Genomic DNA, 23,241 nt, shown 5'->3' with positions numbered 1-23,241 from the left:
AGCTAGAACTGAGCTTTGCTTATTCTGTTTCAGTGTCTCGACCAATTTAAAACAATGCTACCAAGTGCCAATTTCCACACTCTGACAATATGAACTTTGCTTTTTTAGACACCCTTATTTGATTACATTCCTTTACCTCAAGAGATAAATTGCCAAATATGACTTAATGTTTTTCTCTTACTGTTCCAGTAGATTTTTGTTTCTTTCCTGGATTCACAGCCTAGGGAGATGTGGTCAGGGCAAGAGCCTTAATGGGTGAATAGCACATGGTTTAGTGCCAGGGTTAGGTTAATGGTTGGACTCAATGATCTTGAGGGTCTTTTCCAACCAAAATGATTCTATGATTCTATATATGACTATTAATTCCCTTCCAGCCTCCCATCCCCAATGCTTCTGAACACAAAGTACTTGTAGGGATCATTTAGTGTATCGCTGAAACACAGCCCATAAGCCAGCAGGTATACAGCACTGCTGGAGCATCTCCCTCCATCAGATAAATTAAAGAACTCAATCCAACTGATGACTGGGGCCAGCAAGCTCTCTTTTAGAGAGGACACCCAGGGCCTTCAGCTGTAAAGCTCTGAAGGGGAAGATGATCACTTTACCCTTGCTGCAGTGTCTGAGTCATTACTGAGCTGGAAGCGACTATTAAAAAAAACCCAACACAACCTTTTTTGGTGAGACTAGAAAGTTGGCAGCCAAGCAGGCACAGCATTGGATGTCTCAGTGCCAGGCTGGTGACAGAGCTGACCTGCCTGGGTGCCAGCAGGGATGGGGAGCAGAGCAGAGCGTGCCAGCGCCCAGGAGCTGCTCAGCACTGCAGAGGCTGGAGCAGAGCAGCTTCAGAGAGGTTCAGAGGTGGCCCCAGCACTGACAGCCTCCATAAAGAGCAAATATTTCCTGCCTAATAGTAATCCCTGGAGCATCACTTCACCACCTGCAGTAATCCTTCAGTGTCGTTGAGGTATCTGAGACACTCGCCAGGGACGTATTTTACCTGGTTCCTCTGCCCTTGCAGTTCTGCATCCTCTCCTCTTTGGACAAGGCAAAAGGTCTCAGCTACCCTACCACCACTACTATCACTTATCTGTATGTCAATTATAATTAAGATTTTGGTCCAAGTTACATTGGTTTTAATCTGGAATCCTGCAAGATTTGTCCTTGTGACTTCTTACTGGCCTGGTATTGATCTATTTAAACTATTTTTCCCATTAGAGAGATAATCAAGTGCTTGTGCCAAAGATGCTGGTGCAGATACAGAACTATGACTGATGCTTTTTGCCTCCTGGAAGGAAGGCTTTTCTTTACAGGAGCACGAACACCAGAGCAATTGCACGTACTTCATTTATCTTGGGCTCAGGCTCCTCTGTAAAAAAAATAAGAATGACCTGAAAAGTAGGGGAAAAATTCTTTCCACTCCAGCCCTCCCTCAAATCTTTTTGTGGAAAACACAACTGTGTTTTGAATGCTAAAATTCACACAGATTTAAAAATACTTATCTTCAAGGAATGTTGCTATGGAAACCCCTATCTTCTCTCCTTCCCCACACTCCATATGTGAGGAACATTTTCTTCATCTTTTTTTTTTTTCCCCTGCATGTGGTAGTTCCTCTTCCCCGTCTGCTACCGCCAAAAACCTGGCACTGAATTCTAAGAGATGTCAAACACGCCTTTTGTTTAGTTGAAAAGTAATTGCTAAAAACCAGTCCTGAGCTCAACTAGAGAGGGATGCCAAGATGGGTATATACTCTCAGGCTCCAGAGAAAGATGTCTGGAATATTTTCCAGCAATTCCTGCTTCGGACAGGTGGAAAGAAGCAGCAAGAGTTGCCACAGTGATTACAACAGTTCCGCTTCTTGGTGGCATAACTCACAAGTGATGAAGATTTTCCTTCTCATTAGAAGCCTTTTTTCTCCCTACCTGTCGCTTTTGATAAAAAGGGCAGGGAAATGGGTGAAGTCCCATATGCTCAAAGAGCTTTCCTGAAGGTACTGCTCCACCCCATCATTTTGCCCCACAGTTACAAGAGGATCTGAGCACAAAAAGGAAGCCAATAAACTGTAGACATCACTCTGCTGATCAGGATATAACTACATCCAAGGGCCAGCGTCAGGGTGCCCCTTCTGTAGCATTAGCAGAAACCTTGGGAAGGGCATATACGGCCCTGCTGAGCGGTGAGACTCCACAGGTATCTCCTGCTGTCAATGAGAAATGTGCACACCATATGGAGACAGAGTGAGAAGGCAATGCTACTTACCTGTGAGCTGAGCGGTACCAAAATGTTCAGAAGCTACGCAGGTGAGACAGATACGGTTTTCCCAGTTGGATTGCCAGCAGCCCTATAGGACTGTACAGCTAATGGGGAGCTGGCACAAGAGCTGCCCAAGGTATTTTAAATCAGCGAGCGTCCACTCTGCTCAACAACCAACATTTGCATTTGCAACAAGCAGGACAGAACTTGCCAAGATCATCCTTTCCATTTAATGATGGAAAATAAAACCTATAGCCCTCAACTCTTGTGCTGCATGCCACAGCCATTACCAGCAAGTCTGCTGGGAACAGAAGGATATTACTAATTTGCAATAAAGGCCCTATGTGCAGCCGAGGTTAATTAAAATCTAGAGGCAACACCATTCACAGATATTTTGGAGGTAGTGGGGGGTTGGCTCAATAAGCTGTCTGCTGTGCTCGAAGTTTTGTTAACAACTGTCTCACTAGTTGCGACCAGTTCAAGAGGCAAAAGCAAAAGGCTTTGTCAGCCAGAAACAGCCGTGACAATCAATTAGCGATGGCCTGACCACTGCCAGCACCTGTGCTGGCTGCCTGCTTGGAGAGCAGCAGGTTGCATAGGCACAGAAATAGATGTAGCCGCTCATATTCCAGGAGTTTATAGCCCACTGTAGAAGCTTGTCCTACAGTAAGAGTCCAAGAAATGAAACGACTGCTTTTCTGTGTGCTTTTCAAAACCTTCTTGTGGAATTTGTGAAGCAGCCTTCTGGTGTAGCGCAGGAATACAAGCACAAAAGCAATAATGCCCTATAACACAGAAGCAACCTCCGCCTCTTGGCTTTGTTTCTAGACTAAGGTATTTTTCTCCACAGGTTGCAATGCTTGTCTGCACCCCCATGTTACAGGCAGAAGGGATATTTGGGCTTTAGCTGTGTCCTCAGTGCGTGGGGCTGAGCGGCAGCACTAACAAAACTGTTCTCTATTGAGAATTGAGATTTCAAACCCCAACCCCTGTCAATGCAGCTGATTTGGCCCAAGGGCTCAGAAGTTTCTTCTTGTGAGAAGGGGAAGAAAGGGAAAATAGCCGAACGCAAGTGGGGAGTGGGGCATGCTCTACCAACACAAGTCTCTGCCTTAGGAAGTCAGGCCAAACAAGAACCAGCTGACAGTGAGGGGAGAAATGGGACAAAGCTGGTATTTCAAGCTTCCAATTCAAATAGATGAAAACTTCACCAGAAAGCTCCGACCCATGAATATTCCCATACAAAACGGGGGTTTGGTGCACAAGAAAAGGATCCACAGCTGGGCTGGTGAGTGCTGCGCTGAATCTTGCTGGTTAGGCTGCGTGAAATGTCCGATACACATCGAGTGCGGAATGGAAAACTACAGACTTCAGCAAACAATGTGGCTGTGACCTCAGTGTCACTCCAAGCAGCACAGAACAAATGCTTGAGAGCACCTTGCCCCCCTCCTTCCCCTCCATGCTCAACACATTTCCTTAACTGATGAGTCAGGGTGTTTTCTTGACAGCAGTTTTGAGCAAACACAAAGTAATTGTTGACTTTCTCCAGCACTTTGGGCCACATTCTTCTCCCGTTTCAGTCACAAGTTCCTGTAGCATGCTTGGTTACTGGCCCGGACTGAGAGCACATTCTTACGGGATGCAATACCTGCGTGGGCTGACAGAAAATTTGTAACAAATTCTATGGAATTATTCCGATTTTTGTTTCCTGTAACTGGGGAAGTGCTGTTGTGAGGCAGTTGGCCTGTACAGCTCCAGCAAGGCAGAGAAAAGCTGTAAGAGAAGTTTGGACGATGACACTTGGGAAGCTTTTCTGGTGTCTGAAAGCTTCTCTCCTATATGGCTACTAGAAAGCAGATCTTCACCACTCAATTATATGACAGTGAGCTATTCTTTGTCCAGTTCCTAGTGTGGACAGTGATATCCTACCATTTTTCCCCAAGAAGGCAATAACTTAGCCTCCATTTTGCCTCCTCTGCACACCAGGGATCTTTAAACTAAAATCCTTTACCACACTGCTTTGTTCAGTTTGAGGAAAGGTCTACAACCTTCAAGAAAAACAAGCCTTTTTGCATAAGCAGCGAAGCAAAGCCCAACATGAATTGCCATCTGGGGACACGACTAACCTTCAGTTAAATGGAGGTGAGATTAGCAAGAGCTTTCTTGCAGTTCATTATAAAAATCAATGCAGGAGGGGCAGCAGGCTGAACTGCACAACCCTCCTTTTTCTGCCCAGCAGACAAGAAACAGTAGAACAGCATTTCTGTCTCACCTCTTCCCCAACACAAACTGCACTGGGGGATGATCTGGATCTCTACAGCTCCACCAAAAGCAGAGCTGACACATTAAACCCAAGAGCAGAATTTTCGTTGTCTCCTGCCCGCAAAGGCAGGCATCCATTGTTAACTCCATAGGAGCTGACAGGACTGTGTTCAGGCTGGAACTCGGCAGCAATACAAGAGTCAAAACATTTTTATGAGAGCAGCAGATTTTCTGACCTGGAAGGTGCCAACGAAAGGAATGATGACTCCAGAAATGGAGCTGCAGAAATTGCAGCTACCAGGTAAGTGTCCCCTATGTGAAGTGTGCCCTGTATGCAGAGGCAATCAAAACTAGCCCTGTTGAGAGGGCTTGCAAGCCCTTCAGTGGGACTCTGAAAAATCTTTCAGGAGCTGGCCTATGATGGTCAAAAGAGAAAGAAAGAAGCAGGTGAAAAGCATGTGAACATGTGGCATGCAGTGCTGCCTTGGCTGGCACCCGTTTTGGAGAAGGAAAAGGACTCTTTGAAAGGCTTTTAAGTTCTTAAGTACAACATTAATCCCTATAAAATCAGCACTCTCTTTCCAGTATTTGAATGACCAGTCTCAGGCTGCCCCAGTGCTGAATGAATCACATCTGTCCATTGCTGATGCTGATTAGATTAGACACTGCCCTCAGAACTGCCAGCATAGAGTATCCCCTTCTCAGGGCTTTGTTCTGTGGTTTTATTTCATTTCATTATATTATTCCTGATGCTTCTGTTTTCTCAGGGGCCAAATCAATGTTATTGCTCTTGGTTTACTAGCATTTCTCAGTCATCCTCCTCTTGCAACCCCACAGCATGGCAAGATTACACAGCAAGAGAACCAGTGCTGTAATTCCCAACCCACTTTTATTTCTCTCTTTCTTTCACACACACTCACACATACTTCACACCAGATATATCTGCTCTTCTTGACAGTTATAGCTATAGCTGAAGGGAAGGAAAGACTTTGAATAAAAATATCTATATATAAAGGCTTTGTCCTTGAGTCTCCAAGGTCTTATCTAGCTAGGATCCATGAAGAGGCATTCCACTGGATAAGAGAGTGTTAGAGCGAGATAAGGACTAAGCAAAACAAGTCAATTCAATGTGAATCACGCTAAGCCATTTATTACAGAAACAAGTCCCCTTATATACGTAACTATATTCTAATCATGCGTCCACGCTCCAAGCATGGATTCGTTAAATGAGTATCGTGGGCTGTCCGTGCTTTGGAGTCTCACTGATGATACGTCCGATGATTCACGTCACGCCAGGAGCCCGGTGATTGAGGAACGCCCCACTTTCTCACAGCAGACTCTGTTCTCGAAGCGGCCTTGAGGTCCTTTGAGCCTGACTAATTCAGCAACAGATCTTTATCTATCAAAACCCCTCCACAAGAGAGGTGCTTTGATCCAGCTCTGGCTGCTGTTGGAAAGGGGTTGGATTAACCAGAGCTGTGGTCTTTGACTAGCCGGCACCCAACCGTTGATACATACATCACTGAAAGGCTTTTTGCTTCCTTTGCAATTATTTGGCTAGAGGTCCAAAAGCCAATGTAAAAAAGGCATACAGATTAAATCTACTTTAATAAGACTACTGGTTGAGTTAGAAAAAGTACCCAAGAGAGGTATGTGGTTAAGAACGTGGAAGGTAACAAAATTGAGATGTAAAATTCCTTGGCTGAGTCAGTGTGGCACCAGTATGGTTCCCCCTAAGACTCTTGCTCAGAACTTCACTGCTGGCACATTCAGTGCCTTGTTTTGCTCGCTCTTAGCTTCTCTTAGATACCGTTATCCAGGCTTCTTCCTTTGGTGAGGTTACCAGCTCATATTTGGTCTCCATGACTTGTCCTTTCACTGGGTGGAGATATAGTTTCCTTACCAGGACGCTCAGCAGAATTGTAGCCACCATATAGGCAAACCTGAGGGAAGAGATAGGAGAAAAGAATAAAACCTTGCTGTGATGTAAATCTGCCAAAGGACAACTGCCAGCTTGGACAGATTGTCCCAGCAGTAATAGGAAAGGGCTGAAACCACCTTCTCTTCTGTCTGCCACAGAGACACACAAAGACCTTCCCTATGCTCACCTCAACTCTGGGCGCTCCTGGCTCCCCGAAAAACCCAACAGGGAGAGGTTTTTCATGGCAGATTCCTCACTGAATCTCTCTGGGTCAAACCTGTGAAAGACAAAATACACTGAGCCTTTCTGTGTGAGCACAGGATCCTTTCCCCAGACATGTGTGCGCACACACGAGTAAGAAACTGGCAACAAAATACAGAATTTCACTAATTTGCTGTCTATAAATCATGCTGAGTAATTCCACACAGATACGTGATGGCAGTTGTGCATCCACTCCATCTATGTTCCCAAGTGGTCAGCTGTGTCTAGGCTTGGTCAAAATGCTGATAAATCAAGTTAGTGTGACACAGGGCTGGAACTAATGTGCATTACCTCTGAGCAGTACACAGCTGAGCTAGTGCTGCTACCTGCCCTCTGTTCCTCTCCAGGGCACACACCATCTGTTGTGTCTCCCCCTCTCTGCCCGTGTCCCTTCCTCTCTCACTTCCAAAGATATTTCCCTTTTCTCCTCACACCTCATCCTTTTCTTCAAGCAGCTGGTGTGTGTATGTGAGGGGGAGGGAAGCTGGTGACTCATTCGAGTGAGAAAAGTGGTTTCCAGCATTAGGATGGTGGAGGCTGTGAGAAAACTATCATCCAGGACTGGCATGAGTTAAAACAAGATTCCCATAATCAACTAGCCACAGGGACACTAATAAAATATCATCCAATTTAAGTATAAAAAAATAAACAGGAAATTTGATGAATGGAAGGCAGTTCTCTTTCACTTGCTACTAAAGATTTCTGCTTATACTTCAAAACTTTGGCTCCCTGCCTAAACATGCAAGCTCTGTGTCTACCAAGGTGAAAAAGCATGTGGGTGCTGACCCTCAGTAAAAGCAGCATCAAACATGCATTCCTCCTGAAGCGGCAAATTACAGATGTTGGAATAGGAAAGAAAATGCAGCTGCGCAGCAAAACAATAGGGAGGGAAAACAGCTGCGCACAGTGTTTTTGTACAGTGTGCAGGTGAAAGGATCACAAAGAGCTGATCCTCTGTCTCCATCACTGAAATACATATCCACCTTGGGCTAATTCTCAACCTCCTTCTTCTTGGAATAAAGACAATGTGTTCATAGCAGTCCTCCCTGTCCCTCCCACGAGGCCTCAGCAAACCCTTCCCAAACAGTGCGTGTCCTCCCCTGGTTGGCAATCCCTGCCAAGATGCTTGTAGATCAGTGCATCAATGCCTGACACTTTTGTAAGAGCTACACCTGCGGAAGAGGGCAAATGCTGTTCTAAAGGCACTGTTCTTTCTCCTAAATCTCAGCTGCTTTTTCTGTCTGTCCAGAATAACTGACCCAGATGTTTTCCCAGCCCAAGTGAAGTAAGTCAGATACATGTTAGCATTTGCCACCTGGAGGCCACAGGAAGCTACAGCAATTTTTTTTTCTTTATCCTCTGAAACACTGGCTTGGATCCAGTTTTGTTTTCACAGATAGAAGTAATTAGGTATTAATTTCCTTCCCCCTGAGAAAAACCAAAACTTCAGACTGACATTTCCTCCTTTGCATCATTGTTTCATGATGACTAGCAGTGATTCCAAAGCCATTCAAATCACTGTTTCTCTCTCACAGAAAACCTCAAAAAGAACTTACCATCATTTGCCAGGGAAGCCCTGTGTGTGCACAATAAAAATTATTATTAAGCTCTAACACATATGCACAGACTGGAGCAGGGGAGGATCGTGACTGGATTTGCCCCAAAATCCTACCCATGGAGACAAACAACCCAAGACCTTCATAAACTGCCTGTCTTATAGACTCCCTTTCATCTCCAAAATCTGCTTAAAGCAGGCCTTGCAGCCAAACAGGCTGTGCTGTATGTAAGATCTAAAGAATATTAATTTAAAAAAAGGAAAGGAATTCATTGCAATAAAAGTCTTGATTCTACATACTTGTATGGTGATGGCCATGATGAACTATCCTGCAGCATCACACCAAGAGCATAAAGCACAAGTGTCTGCAAAGAAAATTAGGAGATATATGTCAGAGCAGAAAGAAATATACAATTAAAGACATCTCTGGACAGCCGTGCTGGATGATGATTATTCTGTAGACTACTCATCTTCATTAGGTGGATTAAAAAGATAATATGCTATATTCATCTACAGATTTCCATAATCCATGCCCAGATGTTAGGATTTTAACTTCTAAGGCCAACACCACAACTGCTGGTAGTTAGAGAGGGCCTGATCCTGCTCCTTTCCTCTTGCTGGCATACATGTATGGACTATTCGTTCTCTGCAATGGAAGGTACCATTCTGGGAAATTTGGGTGATATGATCAGGCCTGAAATCATGCTCTGTTATGCACAACTGAACCCGTAACCCCCTTCAAAAGACGATTCACCCCTGGTGGACCCAGAACTGGAAGCAAATCTGCTCAGGAAGAGACCATGAATTCCCAGAGCCTCTGCCACAGAGGAACTACAGGGCGAACTTCAAGCTAAGCTGTACTTTGAGATGCCAGAGCAGCTGCTCGGGTTCAACAGCGTCAGAAGAAATGGTCTTCCTGCCTCACCACCCTGTAGGAAGAAGAGGAAACAGCAAATTCCCCTCTAGGAAAGGAACGTGCTCTGGTGCTCCCAGTACTGCCCTACCTCTTTGGGGATGGTATGTTGGTCGACTCTTCCCTCCAGCTCCTGCAGCTGTGCAGCAATGGGAGTGAGCTTTGCCGTTCGCACTGTCTCACACAGGACTTGCCGACAGTACCTGCAACCATAAGACTTGGTCAGTTTAACCTTCCCAGAGAGAAGTTTGTCCATGTCCGTGTGGTGGCACCTGCTGCATTGGGGCCACAGTCTGCTCCTGGAGTTCTCTCTAGCTACACGGAGGCACTTCATTGTCTTTTATCTGGCAAAGAATCCCAGCAGCTTCGCAAGAAGCATTGAATCTCATTATCAGCTTTTAGGAAAGGTGTCCTGGTTTTGTTAAAAACAAGTTTGCTTTCACCTGGAGAGGCATCCAGTACACGTGGAATCGCTTGCCCCAGGGGTGGAAACACAGTCCTACCATCTGCCATGGACTGATCCAGACCACACTGGAGCAAGGTAAAGCTCCAGAACACTTGCAATATATTGATGACATCATCGTATGGGGCGACACAGCGAAAGAAGTCTTTGAGAAAGGTGAGAGAATAATTCAGATTCTTTTGGATGCTGGTTTTGCCATAAAACGAAGCAAGGTCAAGGGACCTGCACGAGAGATCCAGTTTTTAGGAATAAAATGGCAAGATGGCCGTCGTCAGATCCCAATGGATGTGATCAACAAAATTGCTGCAATGTCTCCACCTACTAATAAAAAGGAGACACAGACTTTCTTGGGCGTTGTAGGTTTTTGGAGAATGCATATTCCTGACTACAGCCAGATTGTGAGCCCTCTCTATCGAGTGACTCGTAAAAAGAACCAATTTGAGTGGGGCCCTGAACAACGACAAGCCTTTGAACAAATTAAGCGTGAGATAACTCATGCGGTGGCCCTTGGACCAGTTCGGACTGGACTAGATGTTAAAAACGTGCTCTACACTGCAGCCGGAGATAATGGACTTAGCTGGAGCCTCTGGCAGAAAGCACCAGGAGAAACCCGAGGTCGACCCTTAGGTTTTTGGAGTCGAGGATACAAAGGATCTGAGGCCAACTATACTCCAACTGAAAAAGAGATACTAGCAGCATATGAAGGAGTTCGAGCTGCTTCAGAAGTGATCGGTACTGAAGCACAGCTCCTCCTAGCACCTCGACTGCCGGTGCTGAGCTGGATGTTCAAAGGGACGGTTCCCTCTCCACATCATGCAACCGAAGTTACGTGGAGTAAATGGATTGCACTGATCACGCAACGAGCTCAAATTGGAAGTCCCAATCGCCCAGGGATCTTAGAAGTGATTACAGACTGGCCAGAAAGCAAAGACTTTGGGACGTCTCCAGATGAGGAGGAAGTAAAACGTGCTGAAGAAGCACCACCATATAATACACTTTCAGAGACTGATAAGCAGTATGCACTGTTCACAGATGGATCCTGTCGTATTGTAGGAAAACATCGAAGGTGGAAAGCTGCTGTGTGGAGTCCCACACGACAAGTTACAGAAGCCACTGAAGGACAAGGTGAGTCTAGCCAGTTTGCAGAAGTGAAAGCCATCCAGCTGGCTTTGGACATTGCTGAACGAGAGAAGTGGCCAATACTTTATCTCTATACTGACTCATGGATGGTAGCAAATGCCTTGTGGAGGTGGCTACAGCAATGGAAGAAGAACAACTGGCAGCGCAGAGGTAAACCCATTTGGGCTGCCACACTGTGGCAAGACATTGCTGCTCGGCTAGAGAGCCTGCCTGTGAAAGTTCGTCATGTAGATGCTCATGTGCCTAGAAGTCGAGCCACCGAGGAACATCTAAACAACCAACAAGCAGATCAAGCTGCTAAGATTAAAGTAGCTGAGGTGGACTTGGACTGGCAACATAAAGGTGAACTTTTCCTAGCTCGGTGGGCCCATGATGCTTCAGGGCATCAAGGTAGAGATGCAACATATAAATGGGCTCGCGATCGAGGGGTGGATTTAACTATGGACACTATTTCACAGGTTATTCATGAATGTGAAACTTGCGCCGAAATCAAACAAGCAAAATGGTTAAAGCCTGTATGGTATGGGGGGCGATGGTTAAAGTATAAGTATGGAGAAGCTTGGCAGATTGATTATATTACACTTCCATAAACACGTCAAGGTAAGCGTTATGTACTTACAATGGTGGAAGCAACCACTGGATGGTTGGAAACATATGCTGTACCTCATGCTACAGCCCGAAATACTATCTTGGGCCTTGAAAAGCAAGTCCTTTGGCGACATGGTACGCCAGAAAGAATTGAATCAGACAATGGTACTCATTTCAAAAACAGTATTATAGATAATTGGGCCAAAGAACATGGTATTGAGTGGGTATATCATATTCCATATCATGCACCAGCCTCTGGGAAAATTGAAAGGTACAATGGTTTGCTAAAAACTACACTAAAGGCACTTGGTGGTGGAACCTTTAAAAACTGGGATTCACATTTAGCAAAAGCCACTTGGTTGGTCAACACCAGGGGATCAACCAATCGAGCCGGGCCTGCCCAATCAGAAATTCTACGGACTGTAGAAGGAGATAAAGTCCCTGTAGTACACATGAAAAATATGTTAGGAAAGGCAGTCTGGGTTATTCCTGCCTCAGGCAAAGGCAAGCCCATTCGTGGGATTGTTTTTGCCCAGGGACCTGGCAGCACCTGGTGGGTGATGCTTAAGGATGGAGAAGTTCGGTGTGTACCTCAAGGGGATTTGAGCTTAGGTGAAAATATTCAATACTGAACTGCATTATGTGAATTGTCATACTAACAGTATTTAATAAGTGTCTTCCAGATCAAGACAGTGATGATGAAACAAGAGCTAGCCTTCTTCGAGTGGCGCCTGACAACTTCTTCGAAGTTGATGTCTTTAACCCACAAACAGTGGTCATGAAATGCACTTGTACCATTTTTCCTGCCCTGGGAGACTGTTGTGACAAAATGAACTTAATGAACTTTTCAAAGGATGGTCCACTGATTAAGATTAATTACTCCTGGGTATATATGTACATATGTGTATATATATATAGTAGTAGTGATTAATTAGATTGTGTTGATAGATTGTATTGATAAGGTTTAAGCATTCAGTGAATGGCATATTATAAGGGGTGGAATGTCCTGGTTTTGTTAAAAACAAGTTTCTCTTTCAGTGAATTTTGCCTGTCAGCTACAGACTTCGTATTAACTGCATTTTCCTGGAGAACCAGACACATGTTTTGGTAAAACCTAGCAATGGAATGCAAACTTATTGATAAGCATGGACGGACATCTCGCGAGAGGGGCGACGAGGAACAACTGACCAACTGTGTATAACATTCCATTCACGTGAATACTTCATATAAAATGGGAGATCACGAGGATCTCGCTCTCTTGTTCTTATGGCCGACATTAGGAGAGGGCCTTGCTAGTCATCCCTGCGAACTGAGGCCTAGTGACAGACTGAATCCAGCTCTGGTTGGCTGTGGAGTCTAATCCAGGACTTTGGGTGCTGGCTCTGCAGTTGCTGAGACTTTCAAGATTGGTTTTGTATATTTTGTATTATTTTCTCTATTCTTATTAGTAGCATTAGTAAAACATCTTTAATTTTTCCCAACTCTCTTCTCTCTGTCCTTCTTTTTTTCTCCCAATCGCCTCTCCTGAGTGGAAGTGGGCAGAGGGAGGGGAAAAAGGGGGAAGTGGGGGGGAGAGGGGGTTAACAATACATCTGCCAGGGTTTTATTGTCACCCCGCAATCTTAACCCTCCACAAAAGGTTACTGAAATCTCTCTTCACCACACTTTTTTCTGATTTTAAACCAAACTGACTCTGCTTAAAAGCATAAACACACCAGTCCTTATCCTGAACCTCTCACCCATACAAGAAGGGGCAAGAAACCCACACACTCAATACTCCCTTACTGAAACTCTGACATTAGTCCAAATACAAAACGTACCCAGTTGCACCAACAGATGCATGAAAAATAAAGGCACACTGTTGACCAGTCATCATCCTAGTTCTGTGGCCCTTTTGAAAGAAGATTACTCCATGCTTTCTCTCTAGGTATGTCTAAAATGAATCCAACCATTAAAATGACTGATAACTTTTGGAAAACCAGGAGAGAAACCAAACAAAACAATAAGCAAAAAAATTTTGGCCTAGCAGGCCGGGCACTGATTCTGTGCTCTGCCAATGAACCTAAAGGGTTTCTTATAGACACCCTGAAGACAGCAGCTTGGTCCCCATGTCTGGAGCCCTACGGCAGATTCTGTCTGTGCTGCAAGTCATCCTGTGGCTTGATCACTTCCAGAAAAAAGAACAGAGTAACTCTGGGATGCCTTATCCTGTCCCAGTGTAGGCTGGGCACCAGGTCCAGCACATGAAGCCCCTGTCCCCACACAACCTTCCTCCGCAGTTCCTTCCATAGGACCCACCTGAGCTGCTCGATTTTCTCATGTGTAATTGGTCCCTTTCCCAGAACACCGTCCATCTCCTTGTAGAGATTCTGCTGAACATCTTCGGAGGTTGTCAGGAAATAGACTGCCCAGGTACACACTGGGGAAGAAATCAATATAAGACTGGACCCAGAAAATTCAATCCTTTACAAACTGAATTCAGTTTTCTTACTTCTTGTATTTGCAACATTACTTTTTGGCACAGAAAAGGATGACCCTCTGGTCACAGCAGGTTGGGGAAGGGACCACACAGCCCAGCAAACCATGGGGAATCAGGGTTTTAGGCCAGCCACATAAATGAAAGGCTGGTTTGTCCAAAGCATCAGAAAATTCCTTTATTTAGGGGGCTTCCCCAGCACATCTCAGGTGGGTACTCCAGACAGCCAATGTCTGGGGCTCCTGACTGGGAACAAGAAGAGCAGCAGAGCTCCCTGCAGCAGGCTGGCCAGCACTTGTCTCCCTCACATCTACAGCTATTTTGTGAGGTATTCAAGAGATATTTTCAATAGCAGAGTGAAACAGAAACCTTGCATAAGAAATAACTGTGTAGGATACAGTTTTCCTAAAGCTACAAGTAAATGTTCCTACCACTCCAACCTGTCTATTCATTAGAACTATCTGGAATCCCTGAGTCAAGCCCCTTAAAATTGGAGAAGATATTCTCTGGGAGGAGCATTATCATATTTGCCCAATTTACTTTCCACATTCTTTAACACCCAGCTGCACCTGGGAAGTTTTCTTTGGAGTTCCAGCCCATTGGCTGAGATACAGGGCCTGATAACCATCCCCCATCACAGAAGATTTTACACAGCTCCAGCTTATTTATATCCATTTTTTTTTTTCCATAATCTTTGCACAAATGACAAAGTAGCTTATTTGAAAGCCTTCCATACATGGAGCACACCTATCCTCCAGAAATTCAAAGCAGCCAGACAAATTCCAGCACTCTGCTCTAATTTCCTTCCCACGTGCCAGAGCCTATTTTACAACATGATCTTTGTAGCTGACATCTTTTGGTGCTTTTTCATGAAATTTAGCATCACTTGGCTGAGTTGAGAGTGCAAGCAAAAAACAATGGGAAGAGAATCTAAAGTTCACCAAAAGACTGGGAAGGTTGTCAAACACAGCTTAGTTTCAAACCACTAGCTGTGAGGCTGTGTCAAGAGTCCACTGTAAAATTAGCATGTCCTACACATCTGTAGCTCAGAAGAAACAGAATGATAGCTATAATTTTTTGTTAGCCTAGAATAAGCCTCATGTCATCACATAGAGCTTCAGACAGCTGAATCTGAGGATGGAAAGTTACTTACAATCTGTACTTACAGTTAGCAGTGATTATGCATCCTGCCAAGGAGAAAATCATGGTATCTTCCAGAATCTAGGAAATAAAATCTACTTCAGAGAATGAAGCTCATGAGACTGTAAAGATAAAAAAGAAGTGGCACATTCTCCATTCAAGCGCATGAAATCCCTTTAGTGCAGAGAGCAGGAAAGACATGGAGTGAACTCTCCACAGACCTTGCACTGGGACGGCACGAGCCATGCATAATGCTAACATACTTCTGGCTTATAAAAATAGCAATGAAGCGGTGGCAAGGAAGCTACTGAAGCCTAATGCAATTAAACATTGTGGGGACGGAAAAAGAACAAGAAACTCTCTTTAGTAAGGAATCTGAACTAAGATGCAAAAGCTTAAATTAATCAAAGGCTACAATGTAATGAGCAAGTCCATTAGTGTGTAATGACTTAGCTTCACAGACCTGCTGGTCACTCAGGCTCCCCTGCAGCAAGGTGTCTATAAAGACGTGTCTGTTGAATGATCTCCCTCGGCGCTCCTTTGTAACTTTCCTTAAGGTGGATTCCATCTCCATCAGAGCTTTGGAAGCAAAAAAAACATGTTTATTTTAAAACCTGGTCATTCTGAGTGCTGCAGAGAAGCAAATCCATCTCCCCAAGCAGATTTTCAGACCAGCTGTCCCTGCTGGGCTTACTTACAGAAGCAGCCTCTGTTACATGTTGCTGTCAATTTGGAAGGCAATATCTCCAATTTAGTTGAAAAGGTAGGAACGAAGCAAGACAGGTTGCCTATAAAAAGCCAACCTTACAGGTATAACTGAGACACGTACTCTATGAGCTGAAATCAGCAACATCTAAACACCAACCTGCACTACCTGGTGTTTGTGAAATTGTGTCCTAATGCATCATACTGCTACAACTCAGCAACAGGCCTGAACAAGTGCCCATAAGAAAAGCCCATTTTAATGGGACAGTAGTTGTCCTCGGGTTCTGAAACCCAAAGAACTAACAACAAAAAGATGGAAACACTGGGTTTGGAGGACTAACAAGCAAATCCTTGGTTCTGAATACAAACTACTTTTAACATCTTCTCAATCAATACTGAAAGGCTTTGACTATTCTTGACAAAAAAGACAGGACAACTGAGAAATAAAGTAACTTACTGTGAAATATATGAGAAATAAAAGCACTGCCATAACAGGCTTGAAAATCAGTATCAATCAGAGTGGAAGGAAGACTCCGATTTTGGGAGGTACCTACCATCTTTGTAAAGCTTCTTCCTGGTCATGTTTTTGTCAAGAGACCCATCCAAGAAACCTTTCCCAATCTCTGACCAGATCTGAAAGGACAGAGAGAAGAGCATCATCACTCACCGCAAGCTGAGACCCTTTTATTCTTCCCCTATTCAGTAATACGAAAACACCAAATCAAATGAAGACTTCCCGTGAATACAAGACTGGTCTCCTCTCTAGGACAGCCTGTCCCATTCCAGATATTATGATAGCTGAAACTGAGTTGAAATGAAACAACTGTAATTACAACTGTAGGAAAAAAAGCATGGGAATCTTTAATGGGAGATTAACTATTTCTTTCCTACTCTATCACCAGCAGATTTAACATCCCCAGATGAGGACACAGCTTGGGACCTTCTCCGATTTTCCTGTCTCCACAACGTCCCAGAGCCTTCAGAAGATCTTTGAAAAGCGGAAGTGCCATTAGCATTCCCCGTGGAGTTTAACTCACTTATGTACCAAACACCTTTCAATTGCCATTGGATCTGGGCTCCTGATCCCCATAGATCCTCTAGAAACGTCTTAGACTAATGACAGCAGGATGAGCAGTAGGATCTTTCTGACAGTTTCAGCTTGGGATAACTGAGGCAGAGCCCTCAGGCTCTTAAATGTAATGTTAACTTAATGTTCAAGTCTCAGCAGTAGCTTGTACTAAACTGTACACATACACAAGCTGTGTGCTGCTGGTGTGGAAAAAGATAATAGGAGATTTCCTGGCTCTTTGTGACACTTACTGCATCGTGGTGCCTGCGGAATCGGATAACTTCCTGGTCATCTTCAAAGCTGCTGCCCATAGCTGTCTGCGTGACAGACTTCATGGCAAAGCCCAGCATGTGCTGGCAGAGGGGCACGTGTTGCGCCTCAGGCAGAGACAGCCATTTGGCTAGCAACTCTTCTGACAGCTGGAGAGGGAAGGAACCATTAGTTGGCAGTAATATCAGGAGCCTATTTACCAAACATACCCTGGAGACATTCCCACCCAGTTCCTAGGGCAGACCACATTTTCATGGCTATGACATGAAGCTACACTCTTTCCAGGGTTTCCTTCCATTAACTTACAAACAGTAACATTTTAGCCTCAAATCTTGTGCCCCTTCCCAAGGTTGCCCCCCAACAAGGTAGACCTGTCCTCCTCTCCTGCTCCCTCTATCACAACAGAAGCCTTACAACCTTTAATGCTAGTAGCTTCAGACTGAGAAGACACAGATCAAATTCTGGCTGCTGGACTGAGTCAACAGAACAGTTCTTCACCTGTTTGTGATCCCAAGAGCTGGTTCCTTGCTCCCCCCTCCTGTCCTGGGAAATAAATCTAGAATCCAGATGTTCCAGTATGTTTAACTGCATCTGGTATCTTGGCATAAAAAGCCATCAAGCTGAGCCTTCCCCCTAACCCACTGGAGCTAAGAGAAACCAAATATTCACACCGTGTTTGAATGGGCAGAGACTGTTTGCTGTCTCGGATGCTTATAGTTCCAGCACTAATGTGAACACAGCTCCTTTATCCTAGTGATCATTCTCACTAAACATTCCCCTGTGAGCCACACAGGGCTTCTCTGCTGTACAAAGGCAGTTACGCACTTTCTGGATGAGAGCAAAGTTACTTTGCAAGGCCTTGTTGACACCATTTTCATACAGCTTTCTCCTCATGTGGCTCTCTCCTGTATCCGCATTCAGGCTGGACTGGTACCTCAAGAGGGACTTCAGCATTGTCTCAAAAGGATCCGCTGAAAGCAAAAAAGGAAACGCCATTCAAAAGTCAGGCAGTCATACCACACAGAGATGATGAAAACAGTAACCTCTTTCGTCAGGCACTGTTACTTGTGCACCTCTTTGGGCTGTCCATCTTCTCTTGCTCAGTGGGCTGGGACCTCATAAGGACTCTTCTCGGGCAGAGCACCATCCTGTGATCAGCAACCCCTGCAGAGGGGGCCTGTTGGCTCTGCCAAGGAACTCTTCAGCAGTAACACCTCAGAAGCTTGTTTCCAGCTTTCCAGTTCCCAGCTGGTGGTGTCACTGACATGGTGACACCAGTGAGCGTGGTGTGCTCCTCTCCCTCCTCCTCCAGCCTGACCTGCAGCCCCTCTAGCACATTCCCTCTTGACACCTGGTGTGCTCTCCTGCCCTTACCATGGCTGTGTGCCCAACACAGATCAGCTCCCATCAGAGACTGGGCCAAAGGTTGCTCTGTGTGCTCCTCACCTTGCTTCACGGCCCAGCAAACCTCAGCTGACACCCTACTGCTCCTGCATGATTTGTCTTGCATTTACCAAGTTTCCTGCTGATGAGCTCTTCCCAAACTAACACCCACCTTTCTCAGTCAAGGGCTGCCTCCAGCAGAGCTCAGACAGAAAACAGTGCCCCACGAAGCTACAGAATACTTTGTACTTCTAATTGCCTTACTTCCCATCTTCCTTCTGCACAGACGCTTGCAATGGTGTAGAAACTAGACAAAAACACACATCCTCCTTCCTTCATATCCACAGCTCACTTCAGTTAGATTTTTAACTCTGAATTTCACCACCAGGGGCCTTTACTTAATAAAGTTGCTAAGGTACATTAGATGTCAAGGAAAAACTATGCAATAAAGAATGGCATATACTTTTCCCTTTCTGTAAACTTTTCTGCGGGTCTTGCAAAACTGGCAGAATCTTTAAGGAACTACTTAGAAGCAGCAATCAGGGGGTTTTCAACAGGGATATTTTATCAGAGTTTGTTATTTCTCCCAGATGGAAAATGAAACCTCTGAGGCATCAGAAAACATCAAGGCTGAGCTAGACACATATGACTTTACCAATTGTGGCTGTATTTAGGATTCCCAGCAGAGATCAGGGCCTCATTGCGCTACTAGACAAACATACCGAGACAATTCCCACCTGCAGAGGTCTTACTACCTAATGACATGGAGGTAGCTGATATGGCCATGAATATGGTAAACTTTCCTAAATACTTTTCTCTCATATCATTTCCCTTCCAATGTTTTTAAGCTCTGCATCTCACCCCCTTTCCCACTTTGAATGACAAGGAGTATGTGTGTGTGTCTTTCAGCAGAGCAGATGGTACCGGTGGCTCTCCACGTGGAGCAGGCTGTTATGTGACTCTAGCTGCTGCTGCCAATTCCTCCTCCGAGCTACTTTGCCACGGATGGGCTGCTGCTATTTGTGCCACAATCGCCCACTAACTGGTCCTGGCAGAGCGAGGTACAGTGCTGGGGTAGCCAGAAAGACACATGGTTGGTGGTGAAGCCCACACGGCAAATCTGGCAAGCAGATGCATTTGGAGAGGCCAGAGGATGCTTAGCACCATCACCTGCACAAACTGCAAAATTCTCCTGGTGCTGATGAAAGAAAACTGCTGGATCAAGCAGGGGCTGTTTTTGTCTCCCCTGTCTCTGGTGCAAAATGACAGCGCCATGCCACTGACCCACCCTGTGCTGTGCGCTCAGGACTGCAGAGCCCAGGCTGCCCTTTGCTGAGGGCTGGCCCTGCCTCGCAGCATTTGGGAAATGGCTGTTTCTCCACGGGGACTCCACAAGGCACAAACGGTCTCTCAGAGACAGAGCTCTGTCCTGCGTCAGCTTTCACGGACTTCTTCCTTTGTCCTTGTCTTGAAAACATCTTAAGGCTACATTTTCAGTCCTCTCAGTGAAGCATATAAAAATTTCAAATGTTCCTTCCACTTACAAGGAAATCTCCCTTATTCCATGAGCCTCAGAGTGTTGTCCTGGACATCATTATAAGTGAATGTGGGGAAAAGATCTAACTCTAGGCAGTCGAAACAAATGCCAAGCAGAACTGAGTATCACAAATGGAAAGGACCTCTGAACCTGCAGAGAACAAATGCACACAGAACAGCAATAAAGTGGTCCCTAAAGCGGTCCTGCTCAAACAAGCCAGGACCCATAGCTCCATCTCCAGCACTCGATGTGCATCAGGTTCATTGTCCCAACCCAAAAGGTGACATCAGCTCATGGAAGTTTTCCAAGTGGGTCTCTGAACACACTGGTCCTGGCAATCCTGAGCTAGTCCACCTTTTTTACACCTACACCCTTTGCAGTCCTGCTTCCCCAGAACATCTCACAGGAACTGCCAGTCCCAGCAGCAAAGTTTTACTTCCTTTGAATTCTCCTTGCAAACTAATTTCAACAAAGCTCTAAGAGGCCACGAAAATGTACCAACTTCAAACACTGCCTTAAACATAAGGAAAAATAATCTCCTGGCACTAGGAACCTATTAATAACTGTGAATGCAATTAGTCCAACTTCAAGGCTAGCAGCCTGCCTTTGCACTTTCTTTATTCAAAATCATGCTGAGTGCAGGGGCCAGAGCCATACACAGGATTCCAGGTCTGGCTCATGTTTCATCATCCTTTCCTCTCTCTACAGAAAATACATGCACTCTTTTCTTTTTTTCTGTGGCCATGTCATCCTGTAGGCCATTAATCCAGCTCTTGTTCCTCCCTTTCCTGTTGCTGCTGCCCCAGCCCCAGGGCTACACGTCTCCTTGCTCTGACACTCTGCTTCCCTGTGCTGGCAAGGGGTCCCAGTGTGATGCCATCAGGACAGGCTGCCACCCTAACTGGGAGTATTTAACCTCCCCAACCCAGCGTTTCGCTTTCTCAACAAAATCCAGCCTTGCTCCCACTTTCACTTTTCATATCCCTTTGCCTCCACCTTCAGTGATAATCCAAGCGGTGTCCAAGCAAATTCTGAACTGAAATTCTGACAGAAACACAGTTCTATCACTTTCCTTGTCTAGAAGTCCAATTATCAAAGGAGTACAGAATGCATTTCCTATTTATCCCCATCCTTAACAAACCTGTTTAGCCCTTGGGCACAGCAGGATGCCAGGCTAGTCTGTAGCTGCCTGGGTCACTTCATTACCTGTATTTTAAGTCCAGGCACTGTATTTGGTTTTTTTCCAGTATTTGGGTGCTCCAAAATTCAGTACATTTCTGAGAACTTCCCTGCTCAAGTGCCTGTCACCACTTCTCTGAGTATGGAGAAAGTGACTGTCTGCTCAATTTCCCAAAGACACACAAGTGCATTCAGCTCCTTCAGAGTGGGTTTCCACCTTCTGGAGTGTCACTGCTATCTACTGTCTTGCTGATCTTTGCTAACTCCCACACCTTCCCCAGATTGTCACCGTTTTTTTTTGAGTCCATCATGCAATGGCACAAAAAGCTTACCCATCACGACCCCAGCACAAAGCGATGCTGAGATATGTGCCTGTGCCTATAGACAGCTTACAGTGTCAGGTCAGAGCTGTGCAACCAGCACCTTATTCAACCTTATAGGATGAAAACTGGAAAAACAAGAGGTTAAAGCCAAATGTCAACTGAGTTAACTTATTATCTGGCATCACCTTAGGAAGAAAAGCACCCACCTAAGAGGCTTACACCGTAAGTTCAAATACCCTCCCAGGACTAAGATGGTGAACTCAGCTACCAGCACCACTGATCACTTCCAAGTCTGGAAGATCATTTGAAGCTTTCAGCACAAAGTTCCACACACCAAAGAAAAATGGAAGTTAAAGCACTTCAAATACTACTTTAAAAACCTCCATACTGAACCACACAAGCAAGCTATCACAATCTAGCACAGCTGTTTTCAGACTTAATTTAGCAAAGTTCCTTCTCTTATATTGTATTTCAAGCTGTTTTAAAAATGTTTGCCAAATGGCTCCAGGATCTTCACCTTGCAGTTTCAAGTTACTAATGAGCATTATGTTTTCCATCAACATTTGCTTGTAGGGAGATGGTAAAAGACACAAGCATGCTAATTACTTGATGGCCATTGGACAGCAGCAACTCTTGGTCACTGATGCTCAATTCCAATAAGAAGGACCAAAGACATACCTGACCCACCATGACAGCTACAAACTAAGTCTCATTTTCTTTCTACTTAGAATGAAGCCCCAGCTTCCTTTGACATAGGATGCCAAGCAAGGCCAGAAGGAACAAATGGACTCAAAGACAAAGCAAAGGACACTTACACAACCGGTTGGGGTTGATATGTTGTTTCAGGAGATCAATGGAGCCAAGGCTGACAACAAGACGCCTTCCAAACCAGAAAGAGACCAGTGGGCCATATTTTTCATGAAGGTTCACCAGGAACTCATGCAAACTGCTGCTGGCAATGATGTCTGGCAAGTTGCCATCCCTGAGGAACACAAAGAGGGTGTCTGGTCATGAGCAGCATCCTCTGCCAATGCTGAACTTGATCGATACGAAGACAAAAAGCACTTACTTTTCATCAGTTGGAGCCAGCCCAGGGATACCTGATGCTTGCCTAGATGCCTAGAGAGTAAAAGGAAATGGATCAACCTCCTTGAATTTAAGATTTTAAGATTAAGCTCTCCGGCAGGAGAGCTGGATTTTCCACATCAATACCGCTGCATAACTTACAAACATTAAACAAAAGCTGGATAAGCCACATCTTCATGCCTCAAACCTACTAAGGCTTCTGAAGCAAATCAATTCCGTGTGCCTGGTCTCACTGGCTAAACCATGATTATAGACCTAGTTGAAAGATCGCTGCGTAAAAATTTTAACGTTCAGGTTTGTGATGTAGATCTTACACCTGGGTTTTGCCCTGGACAGCAGCATACGTGCAAAACTCCAAGGTGTGCAGACAACGGCTTTGCAAGCGGGTGAACACGCGGTGTGCCGCAGCCTGCGGCCGGGAACACCCTGCGCAACAAGCGTTCCCGGGGCGCCGGCCACGTCCCGCCGGCCCCGGGGCAGCGAGCCCGGCACCGCCCGAGCGCAGGGGCCGCGGGAAGGGAAGGGCCGGGGCCGCACGGGGCGACTCAGCCCCGCGGCCGCTCGCTCCCTGCGCGCCGGGCCGGGCCGTGCGCCCCCTTTCCCCGCCACCGGCAGCATTACCGGGTAGAGGTAGAGCACGGCGCCCACCAGGATGAACAGGAAAGTGACGGCGAAGATGGCGAAGTCCAGCATGGCCGGACCGGGGGGAGCGGCGGCGGC

At 45.5% G+C, this 23,241-nt stretch overlaps 1 protein-coding gene across 1 annotated transcript; it reads right to left on the bottom strand.

Moving 5' to 3' along the window:
* Positions 1–6,304: 6,304 nt before the first annotated feature.
* Positions 6,305–23,214, bottom strand: CYP20A1 (cytochrome P450 family 20 subfamily A member 1; the record flags this gene model as incomplete). The annotated part of the gene is made up of 13 exons (XM_080346907.1): positions 6,305–6,455; positions 6,621–6,710; positions 8,550–8,614; positions 9,254–9,365; positions 13,652–13,772; positions 14,996–15,050; positions 15,433–15,548; positions 16,229–16,307; positions 16,995–17,162; positions 17,839–17,984; positions 22,251–22,417; positions 22,505–22,554; positions 23,143–23,214. 13 exons carry the CDS (start codon positions 23,212–23,214, stop codon positions 6,305–6,307), a joined length of 1,392 nt encoding a protein of 463 aa, XP_080203033.1.
* Between the last annotated feature and the right edge of the window lie 27 nt (positions 23,215–23,241).

This window comes from Nesoenas mayeri (genome assembly GCF_963082525.1).
Source record: "Nesoenas mayeri genome assembly, chromosome: 6".
Lineage (NCBI taxonomy): Eukaryota > Metazoa > Chordata > Aves > Columbiformes > Columbidae > Nesoenas > Nesoenas mayeri.
Note: the sequence above shows the minus strand (reverse complement) of the source record. Positions and strands in the feature narration are given on the sequence as shown.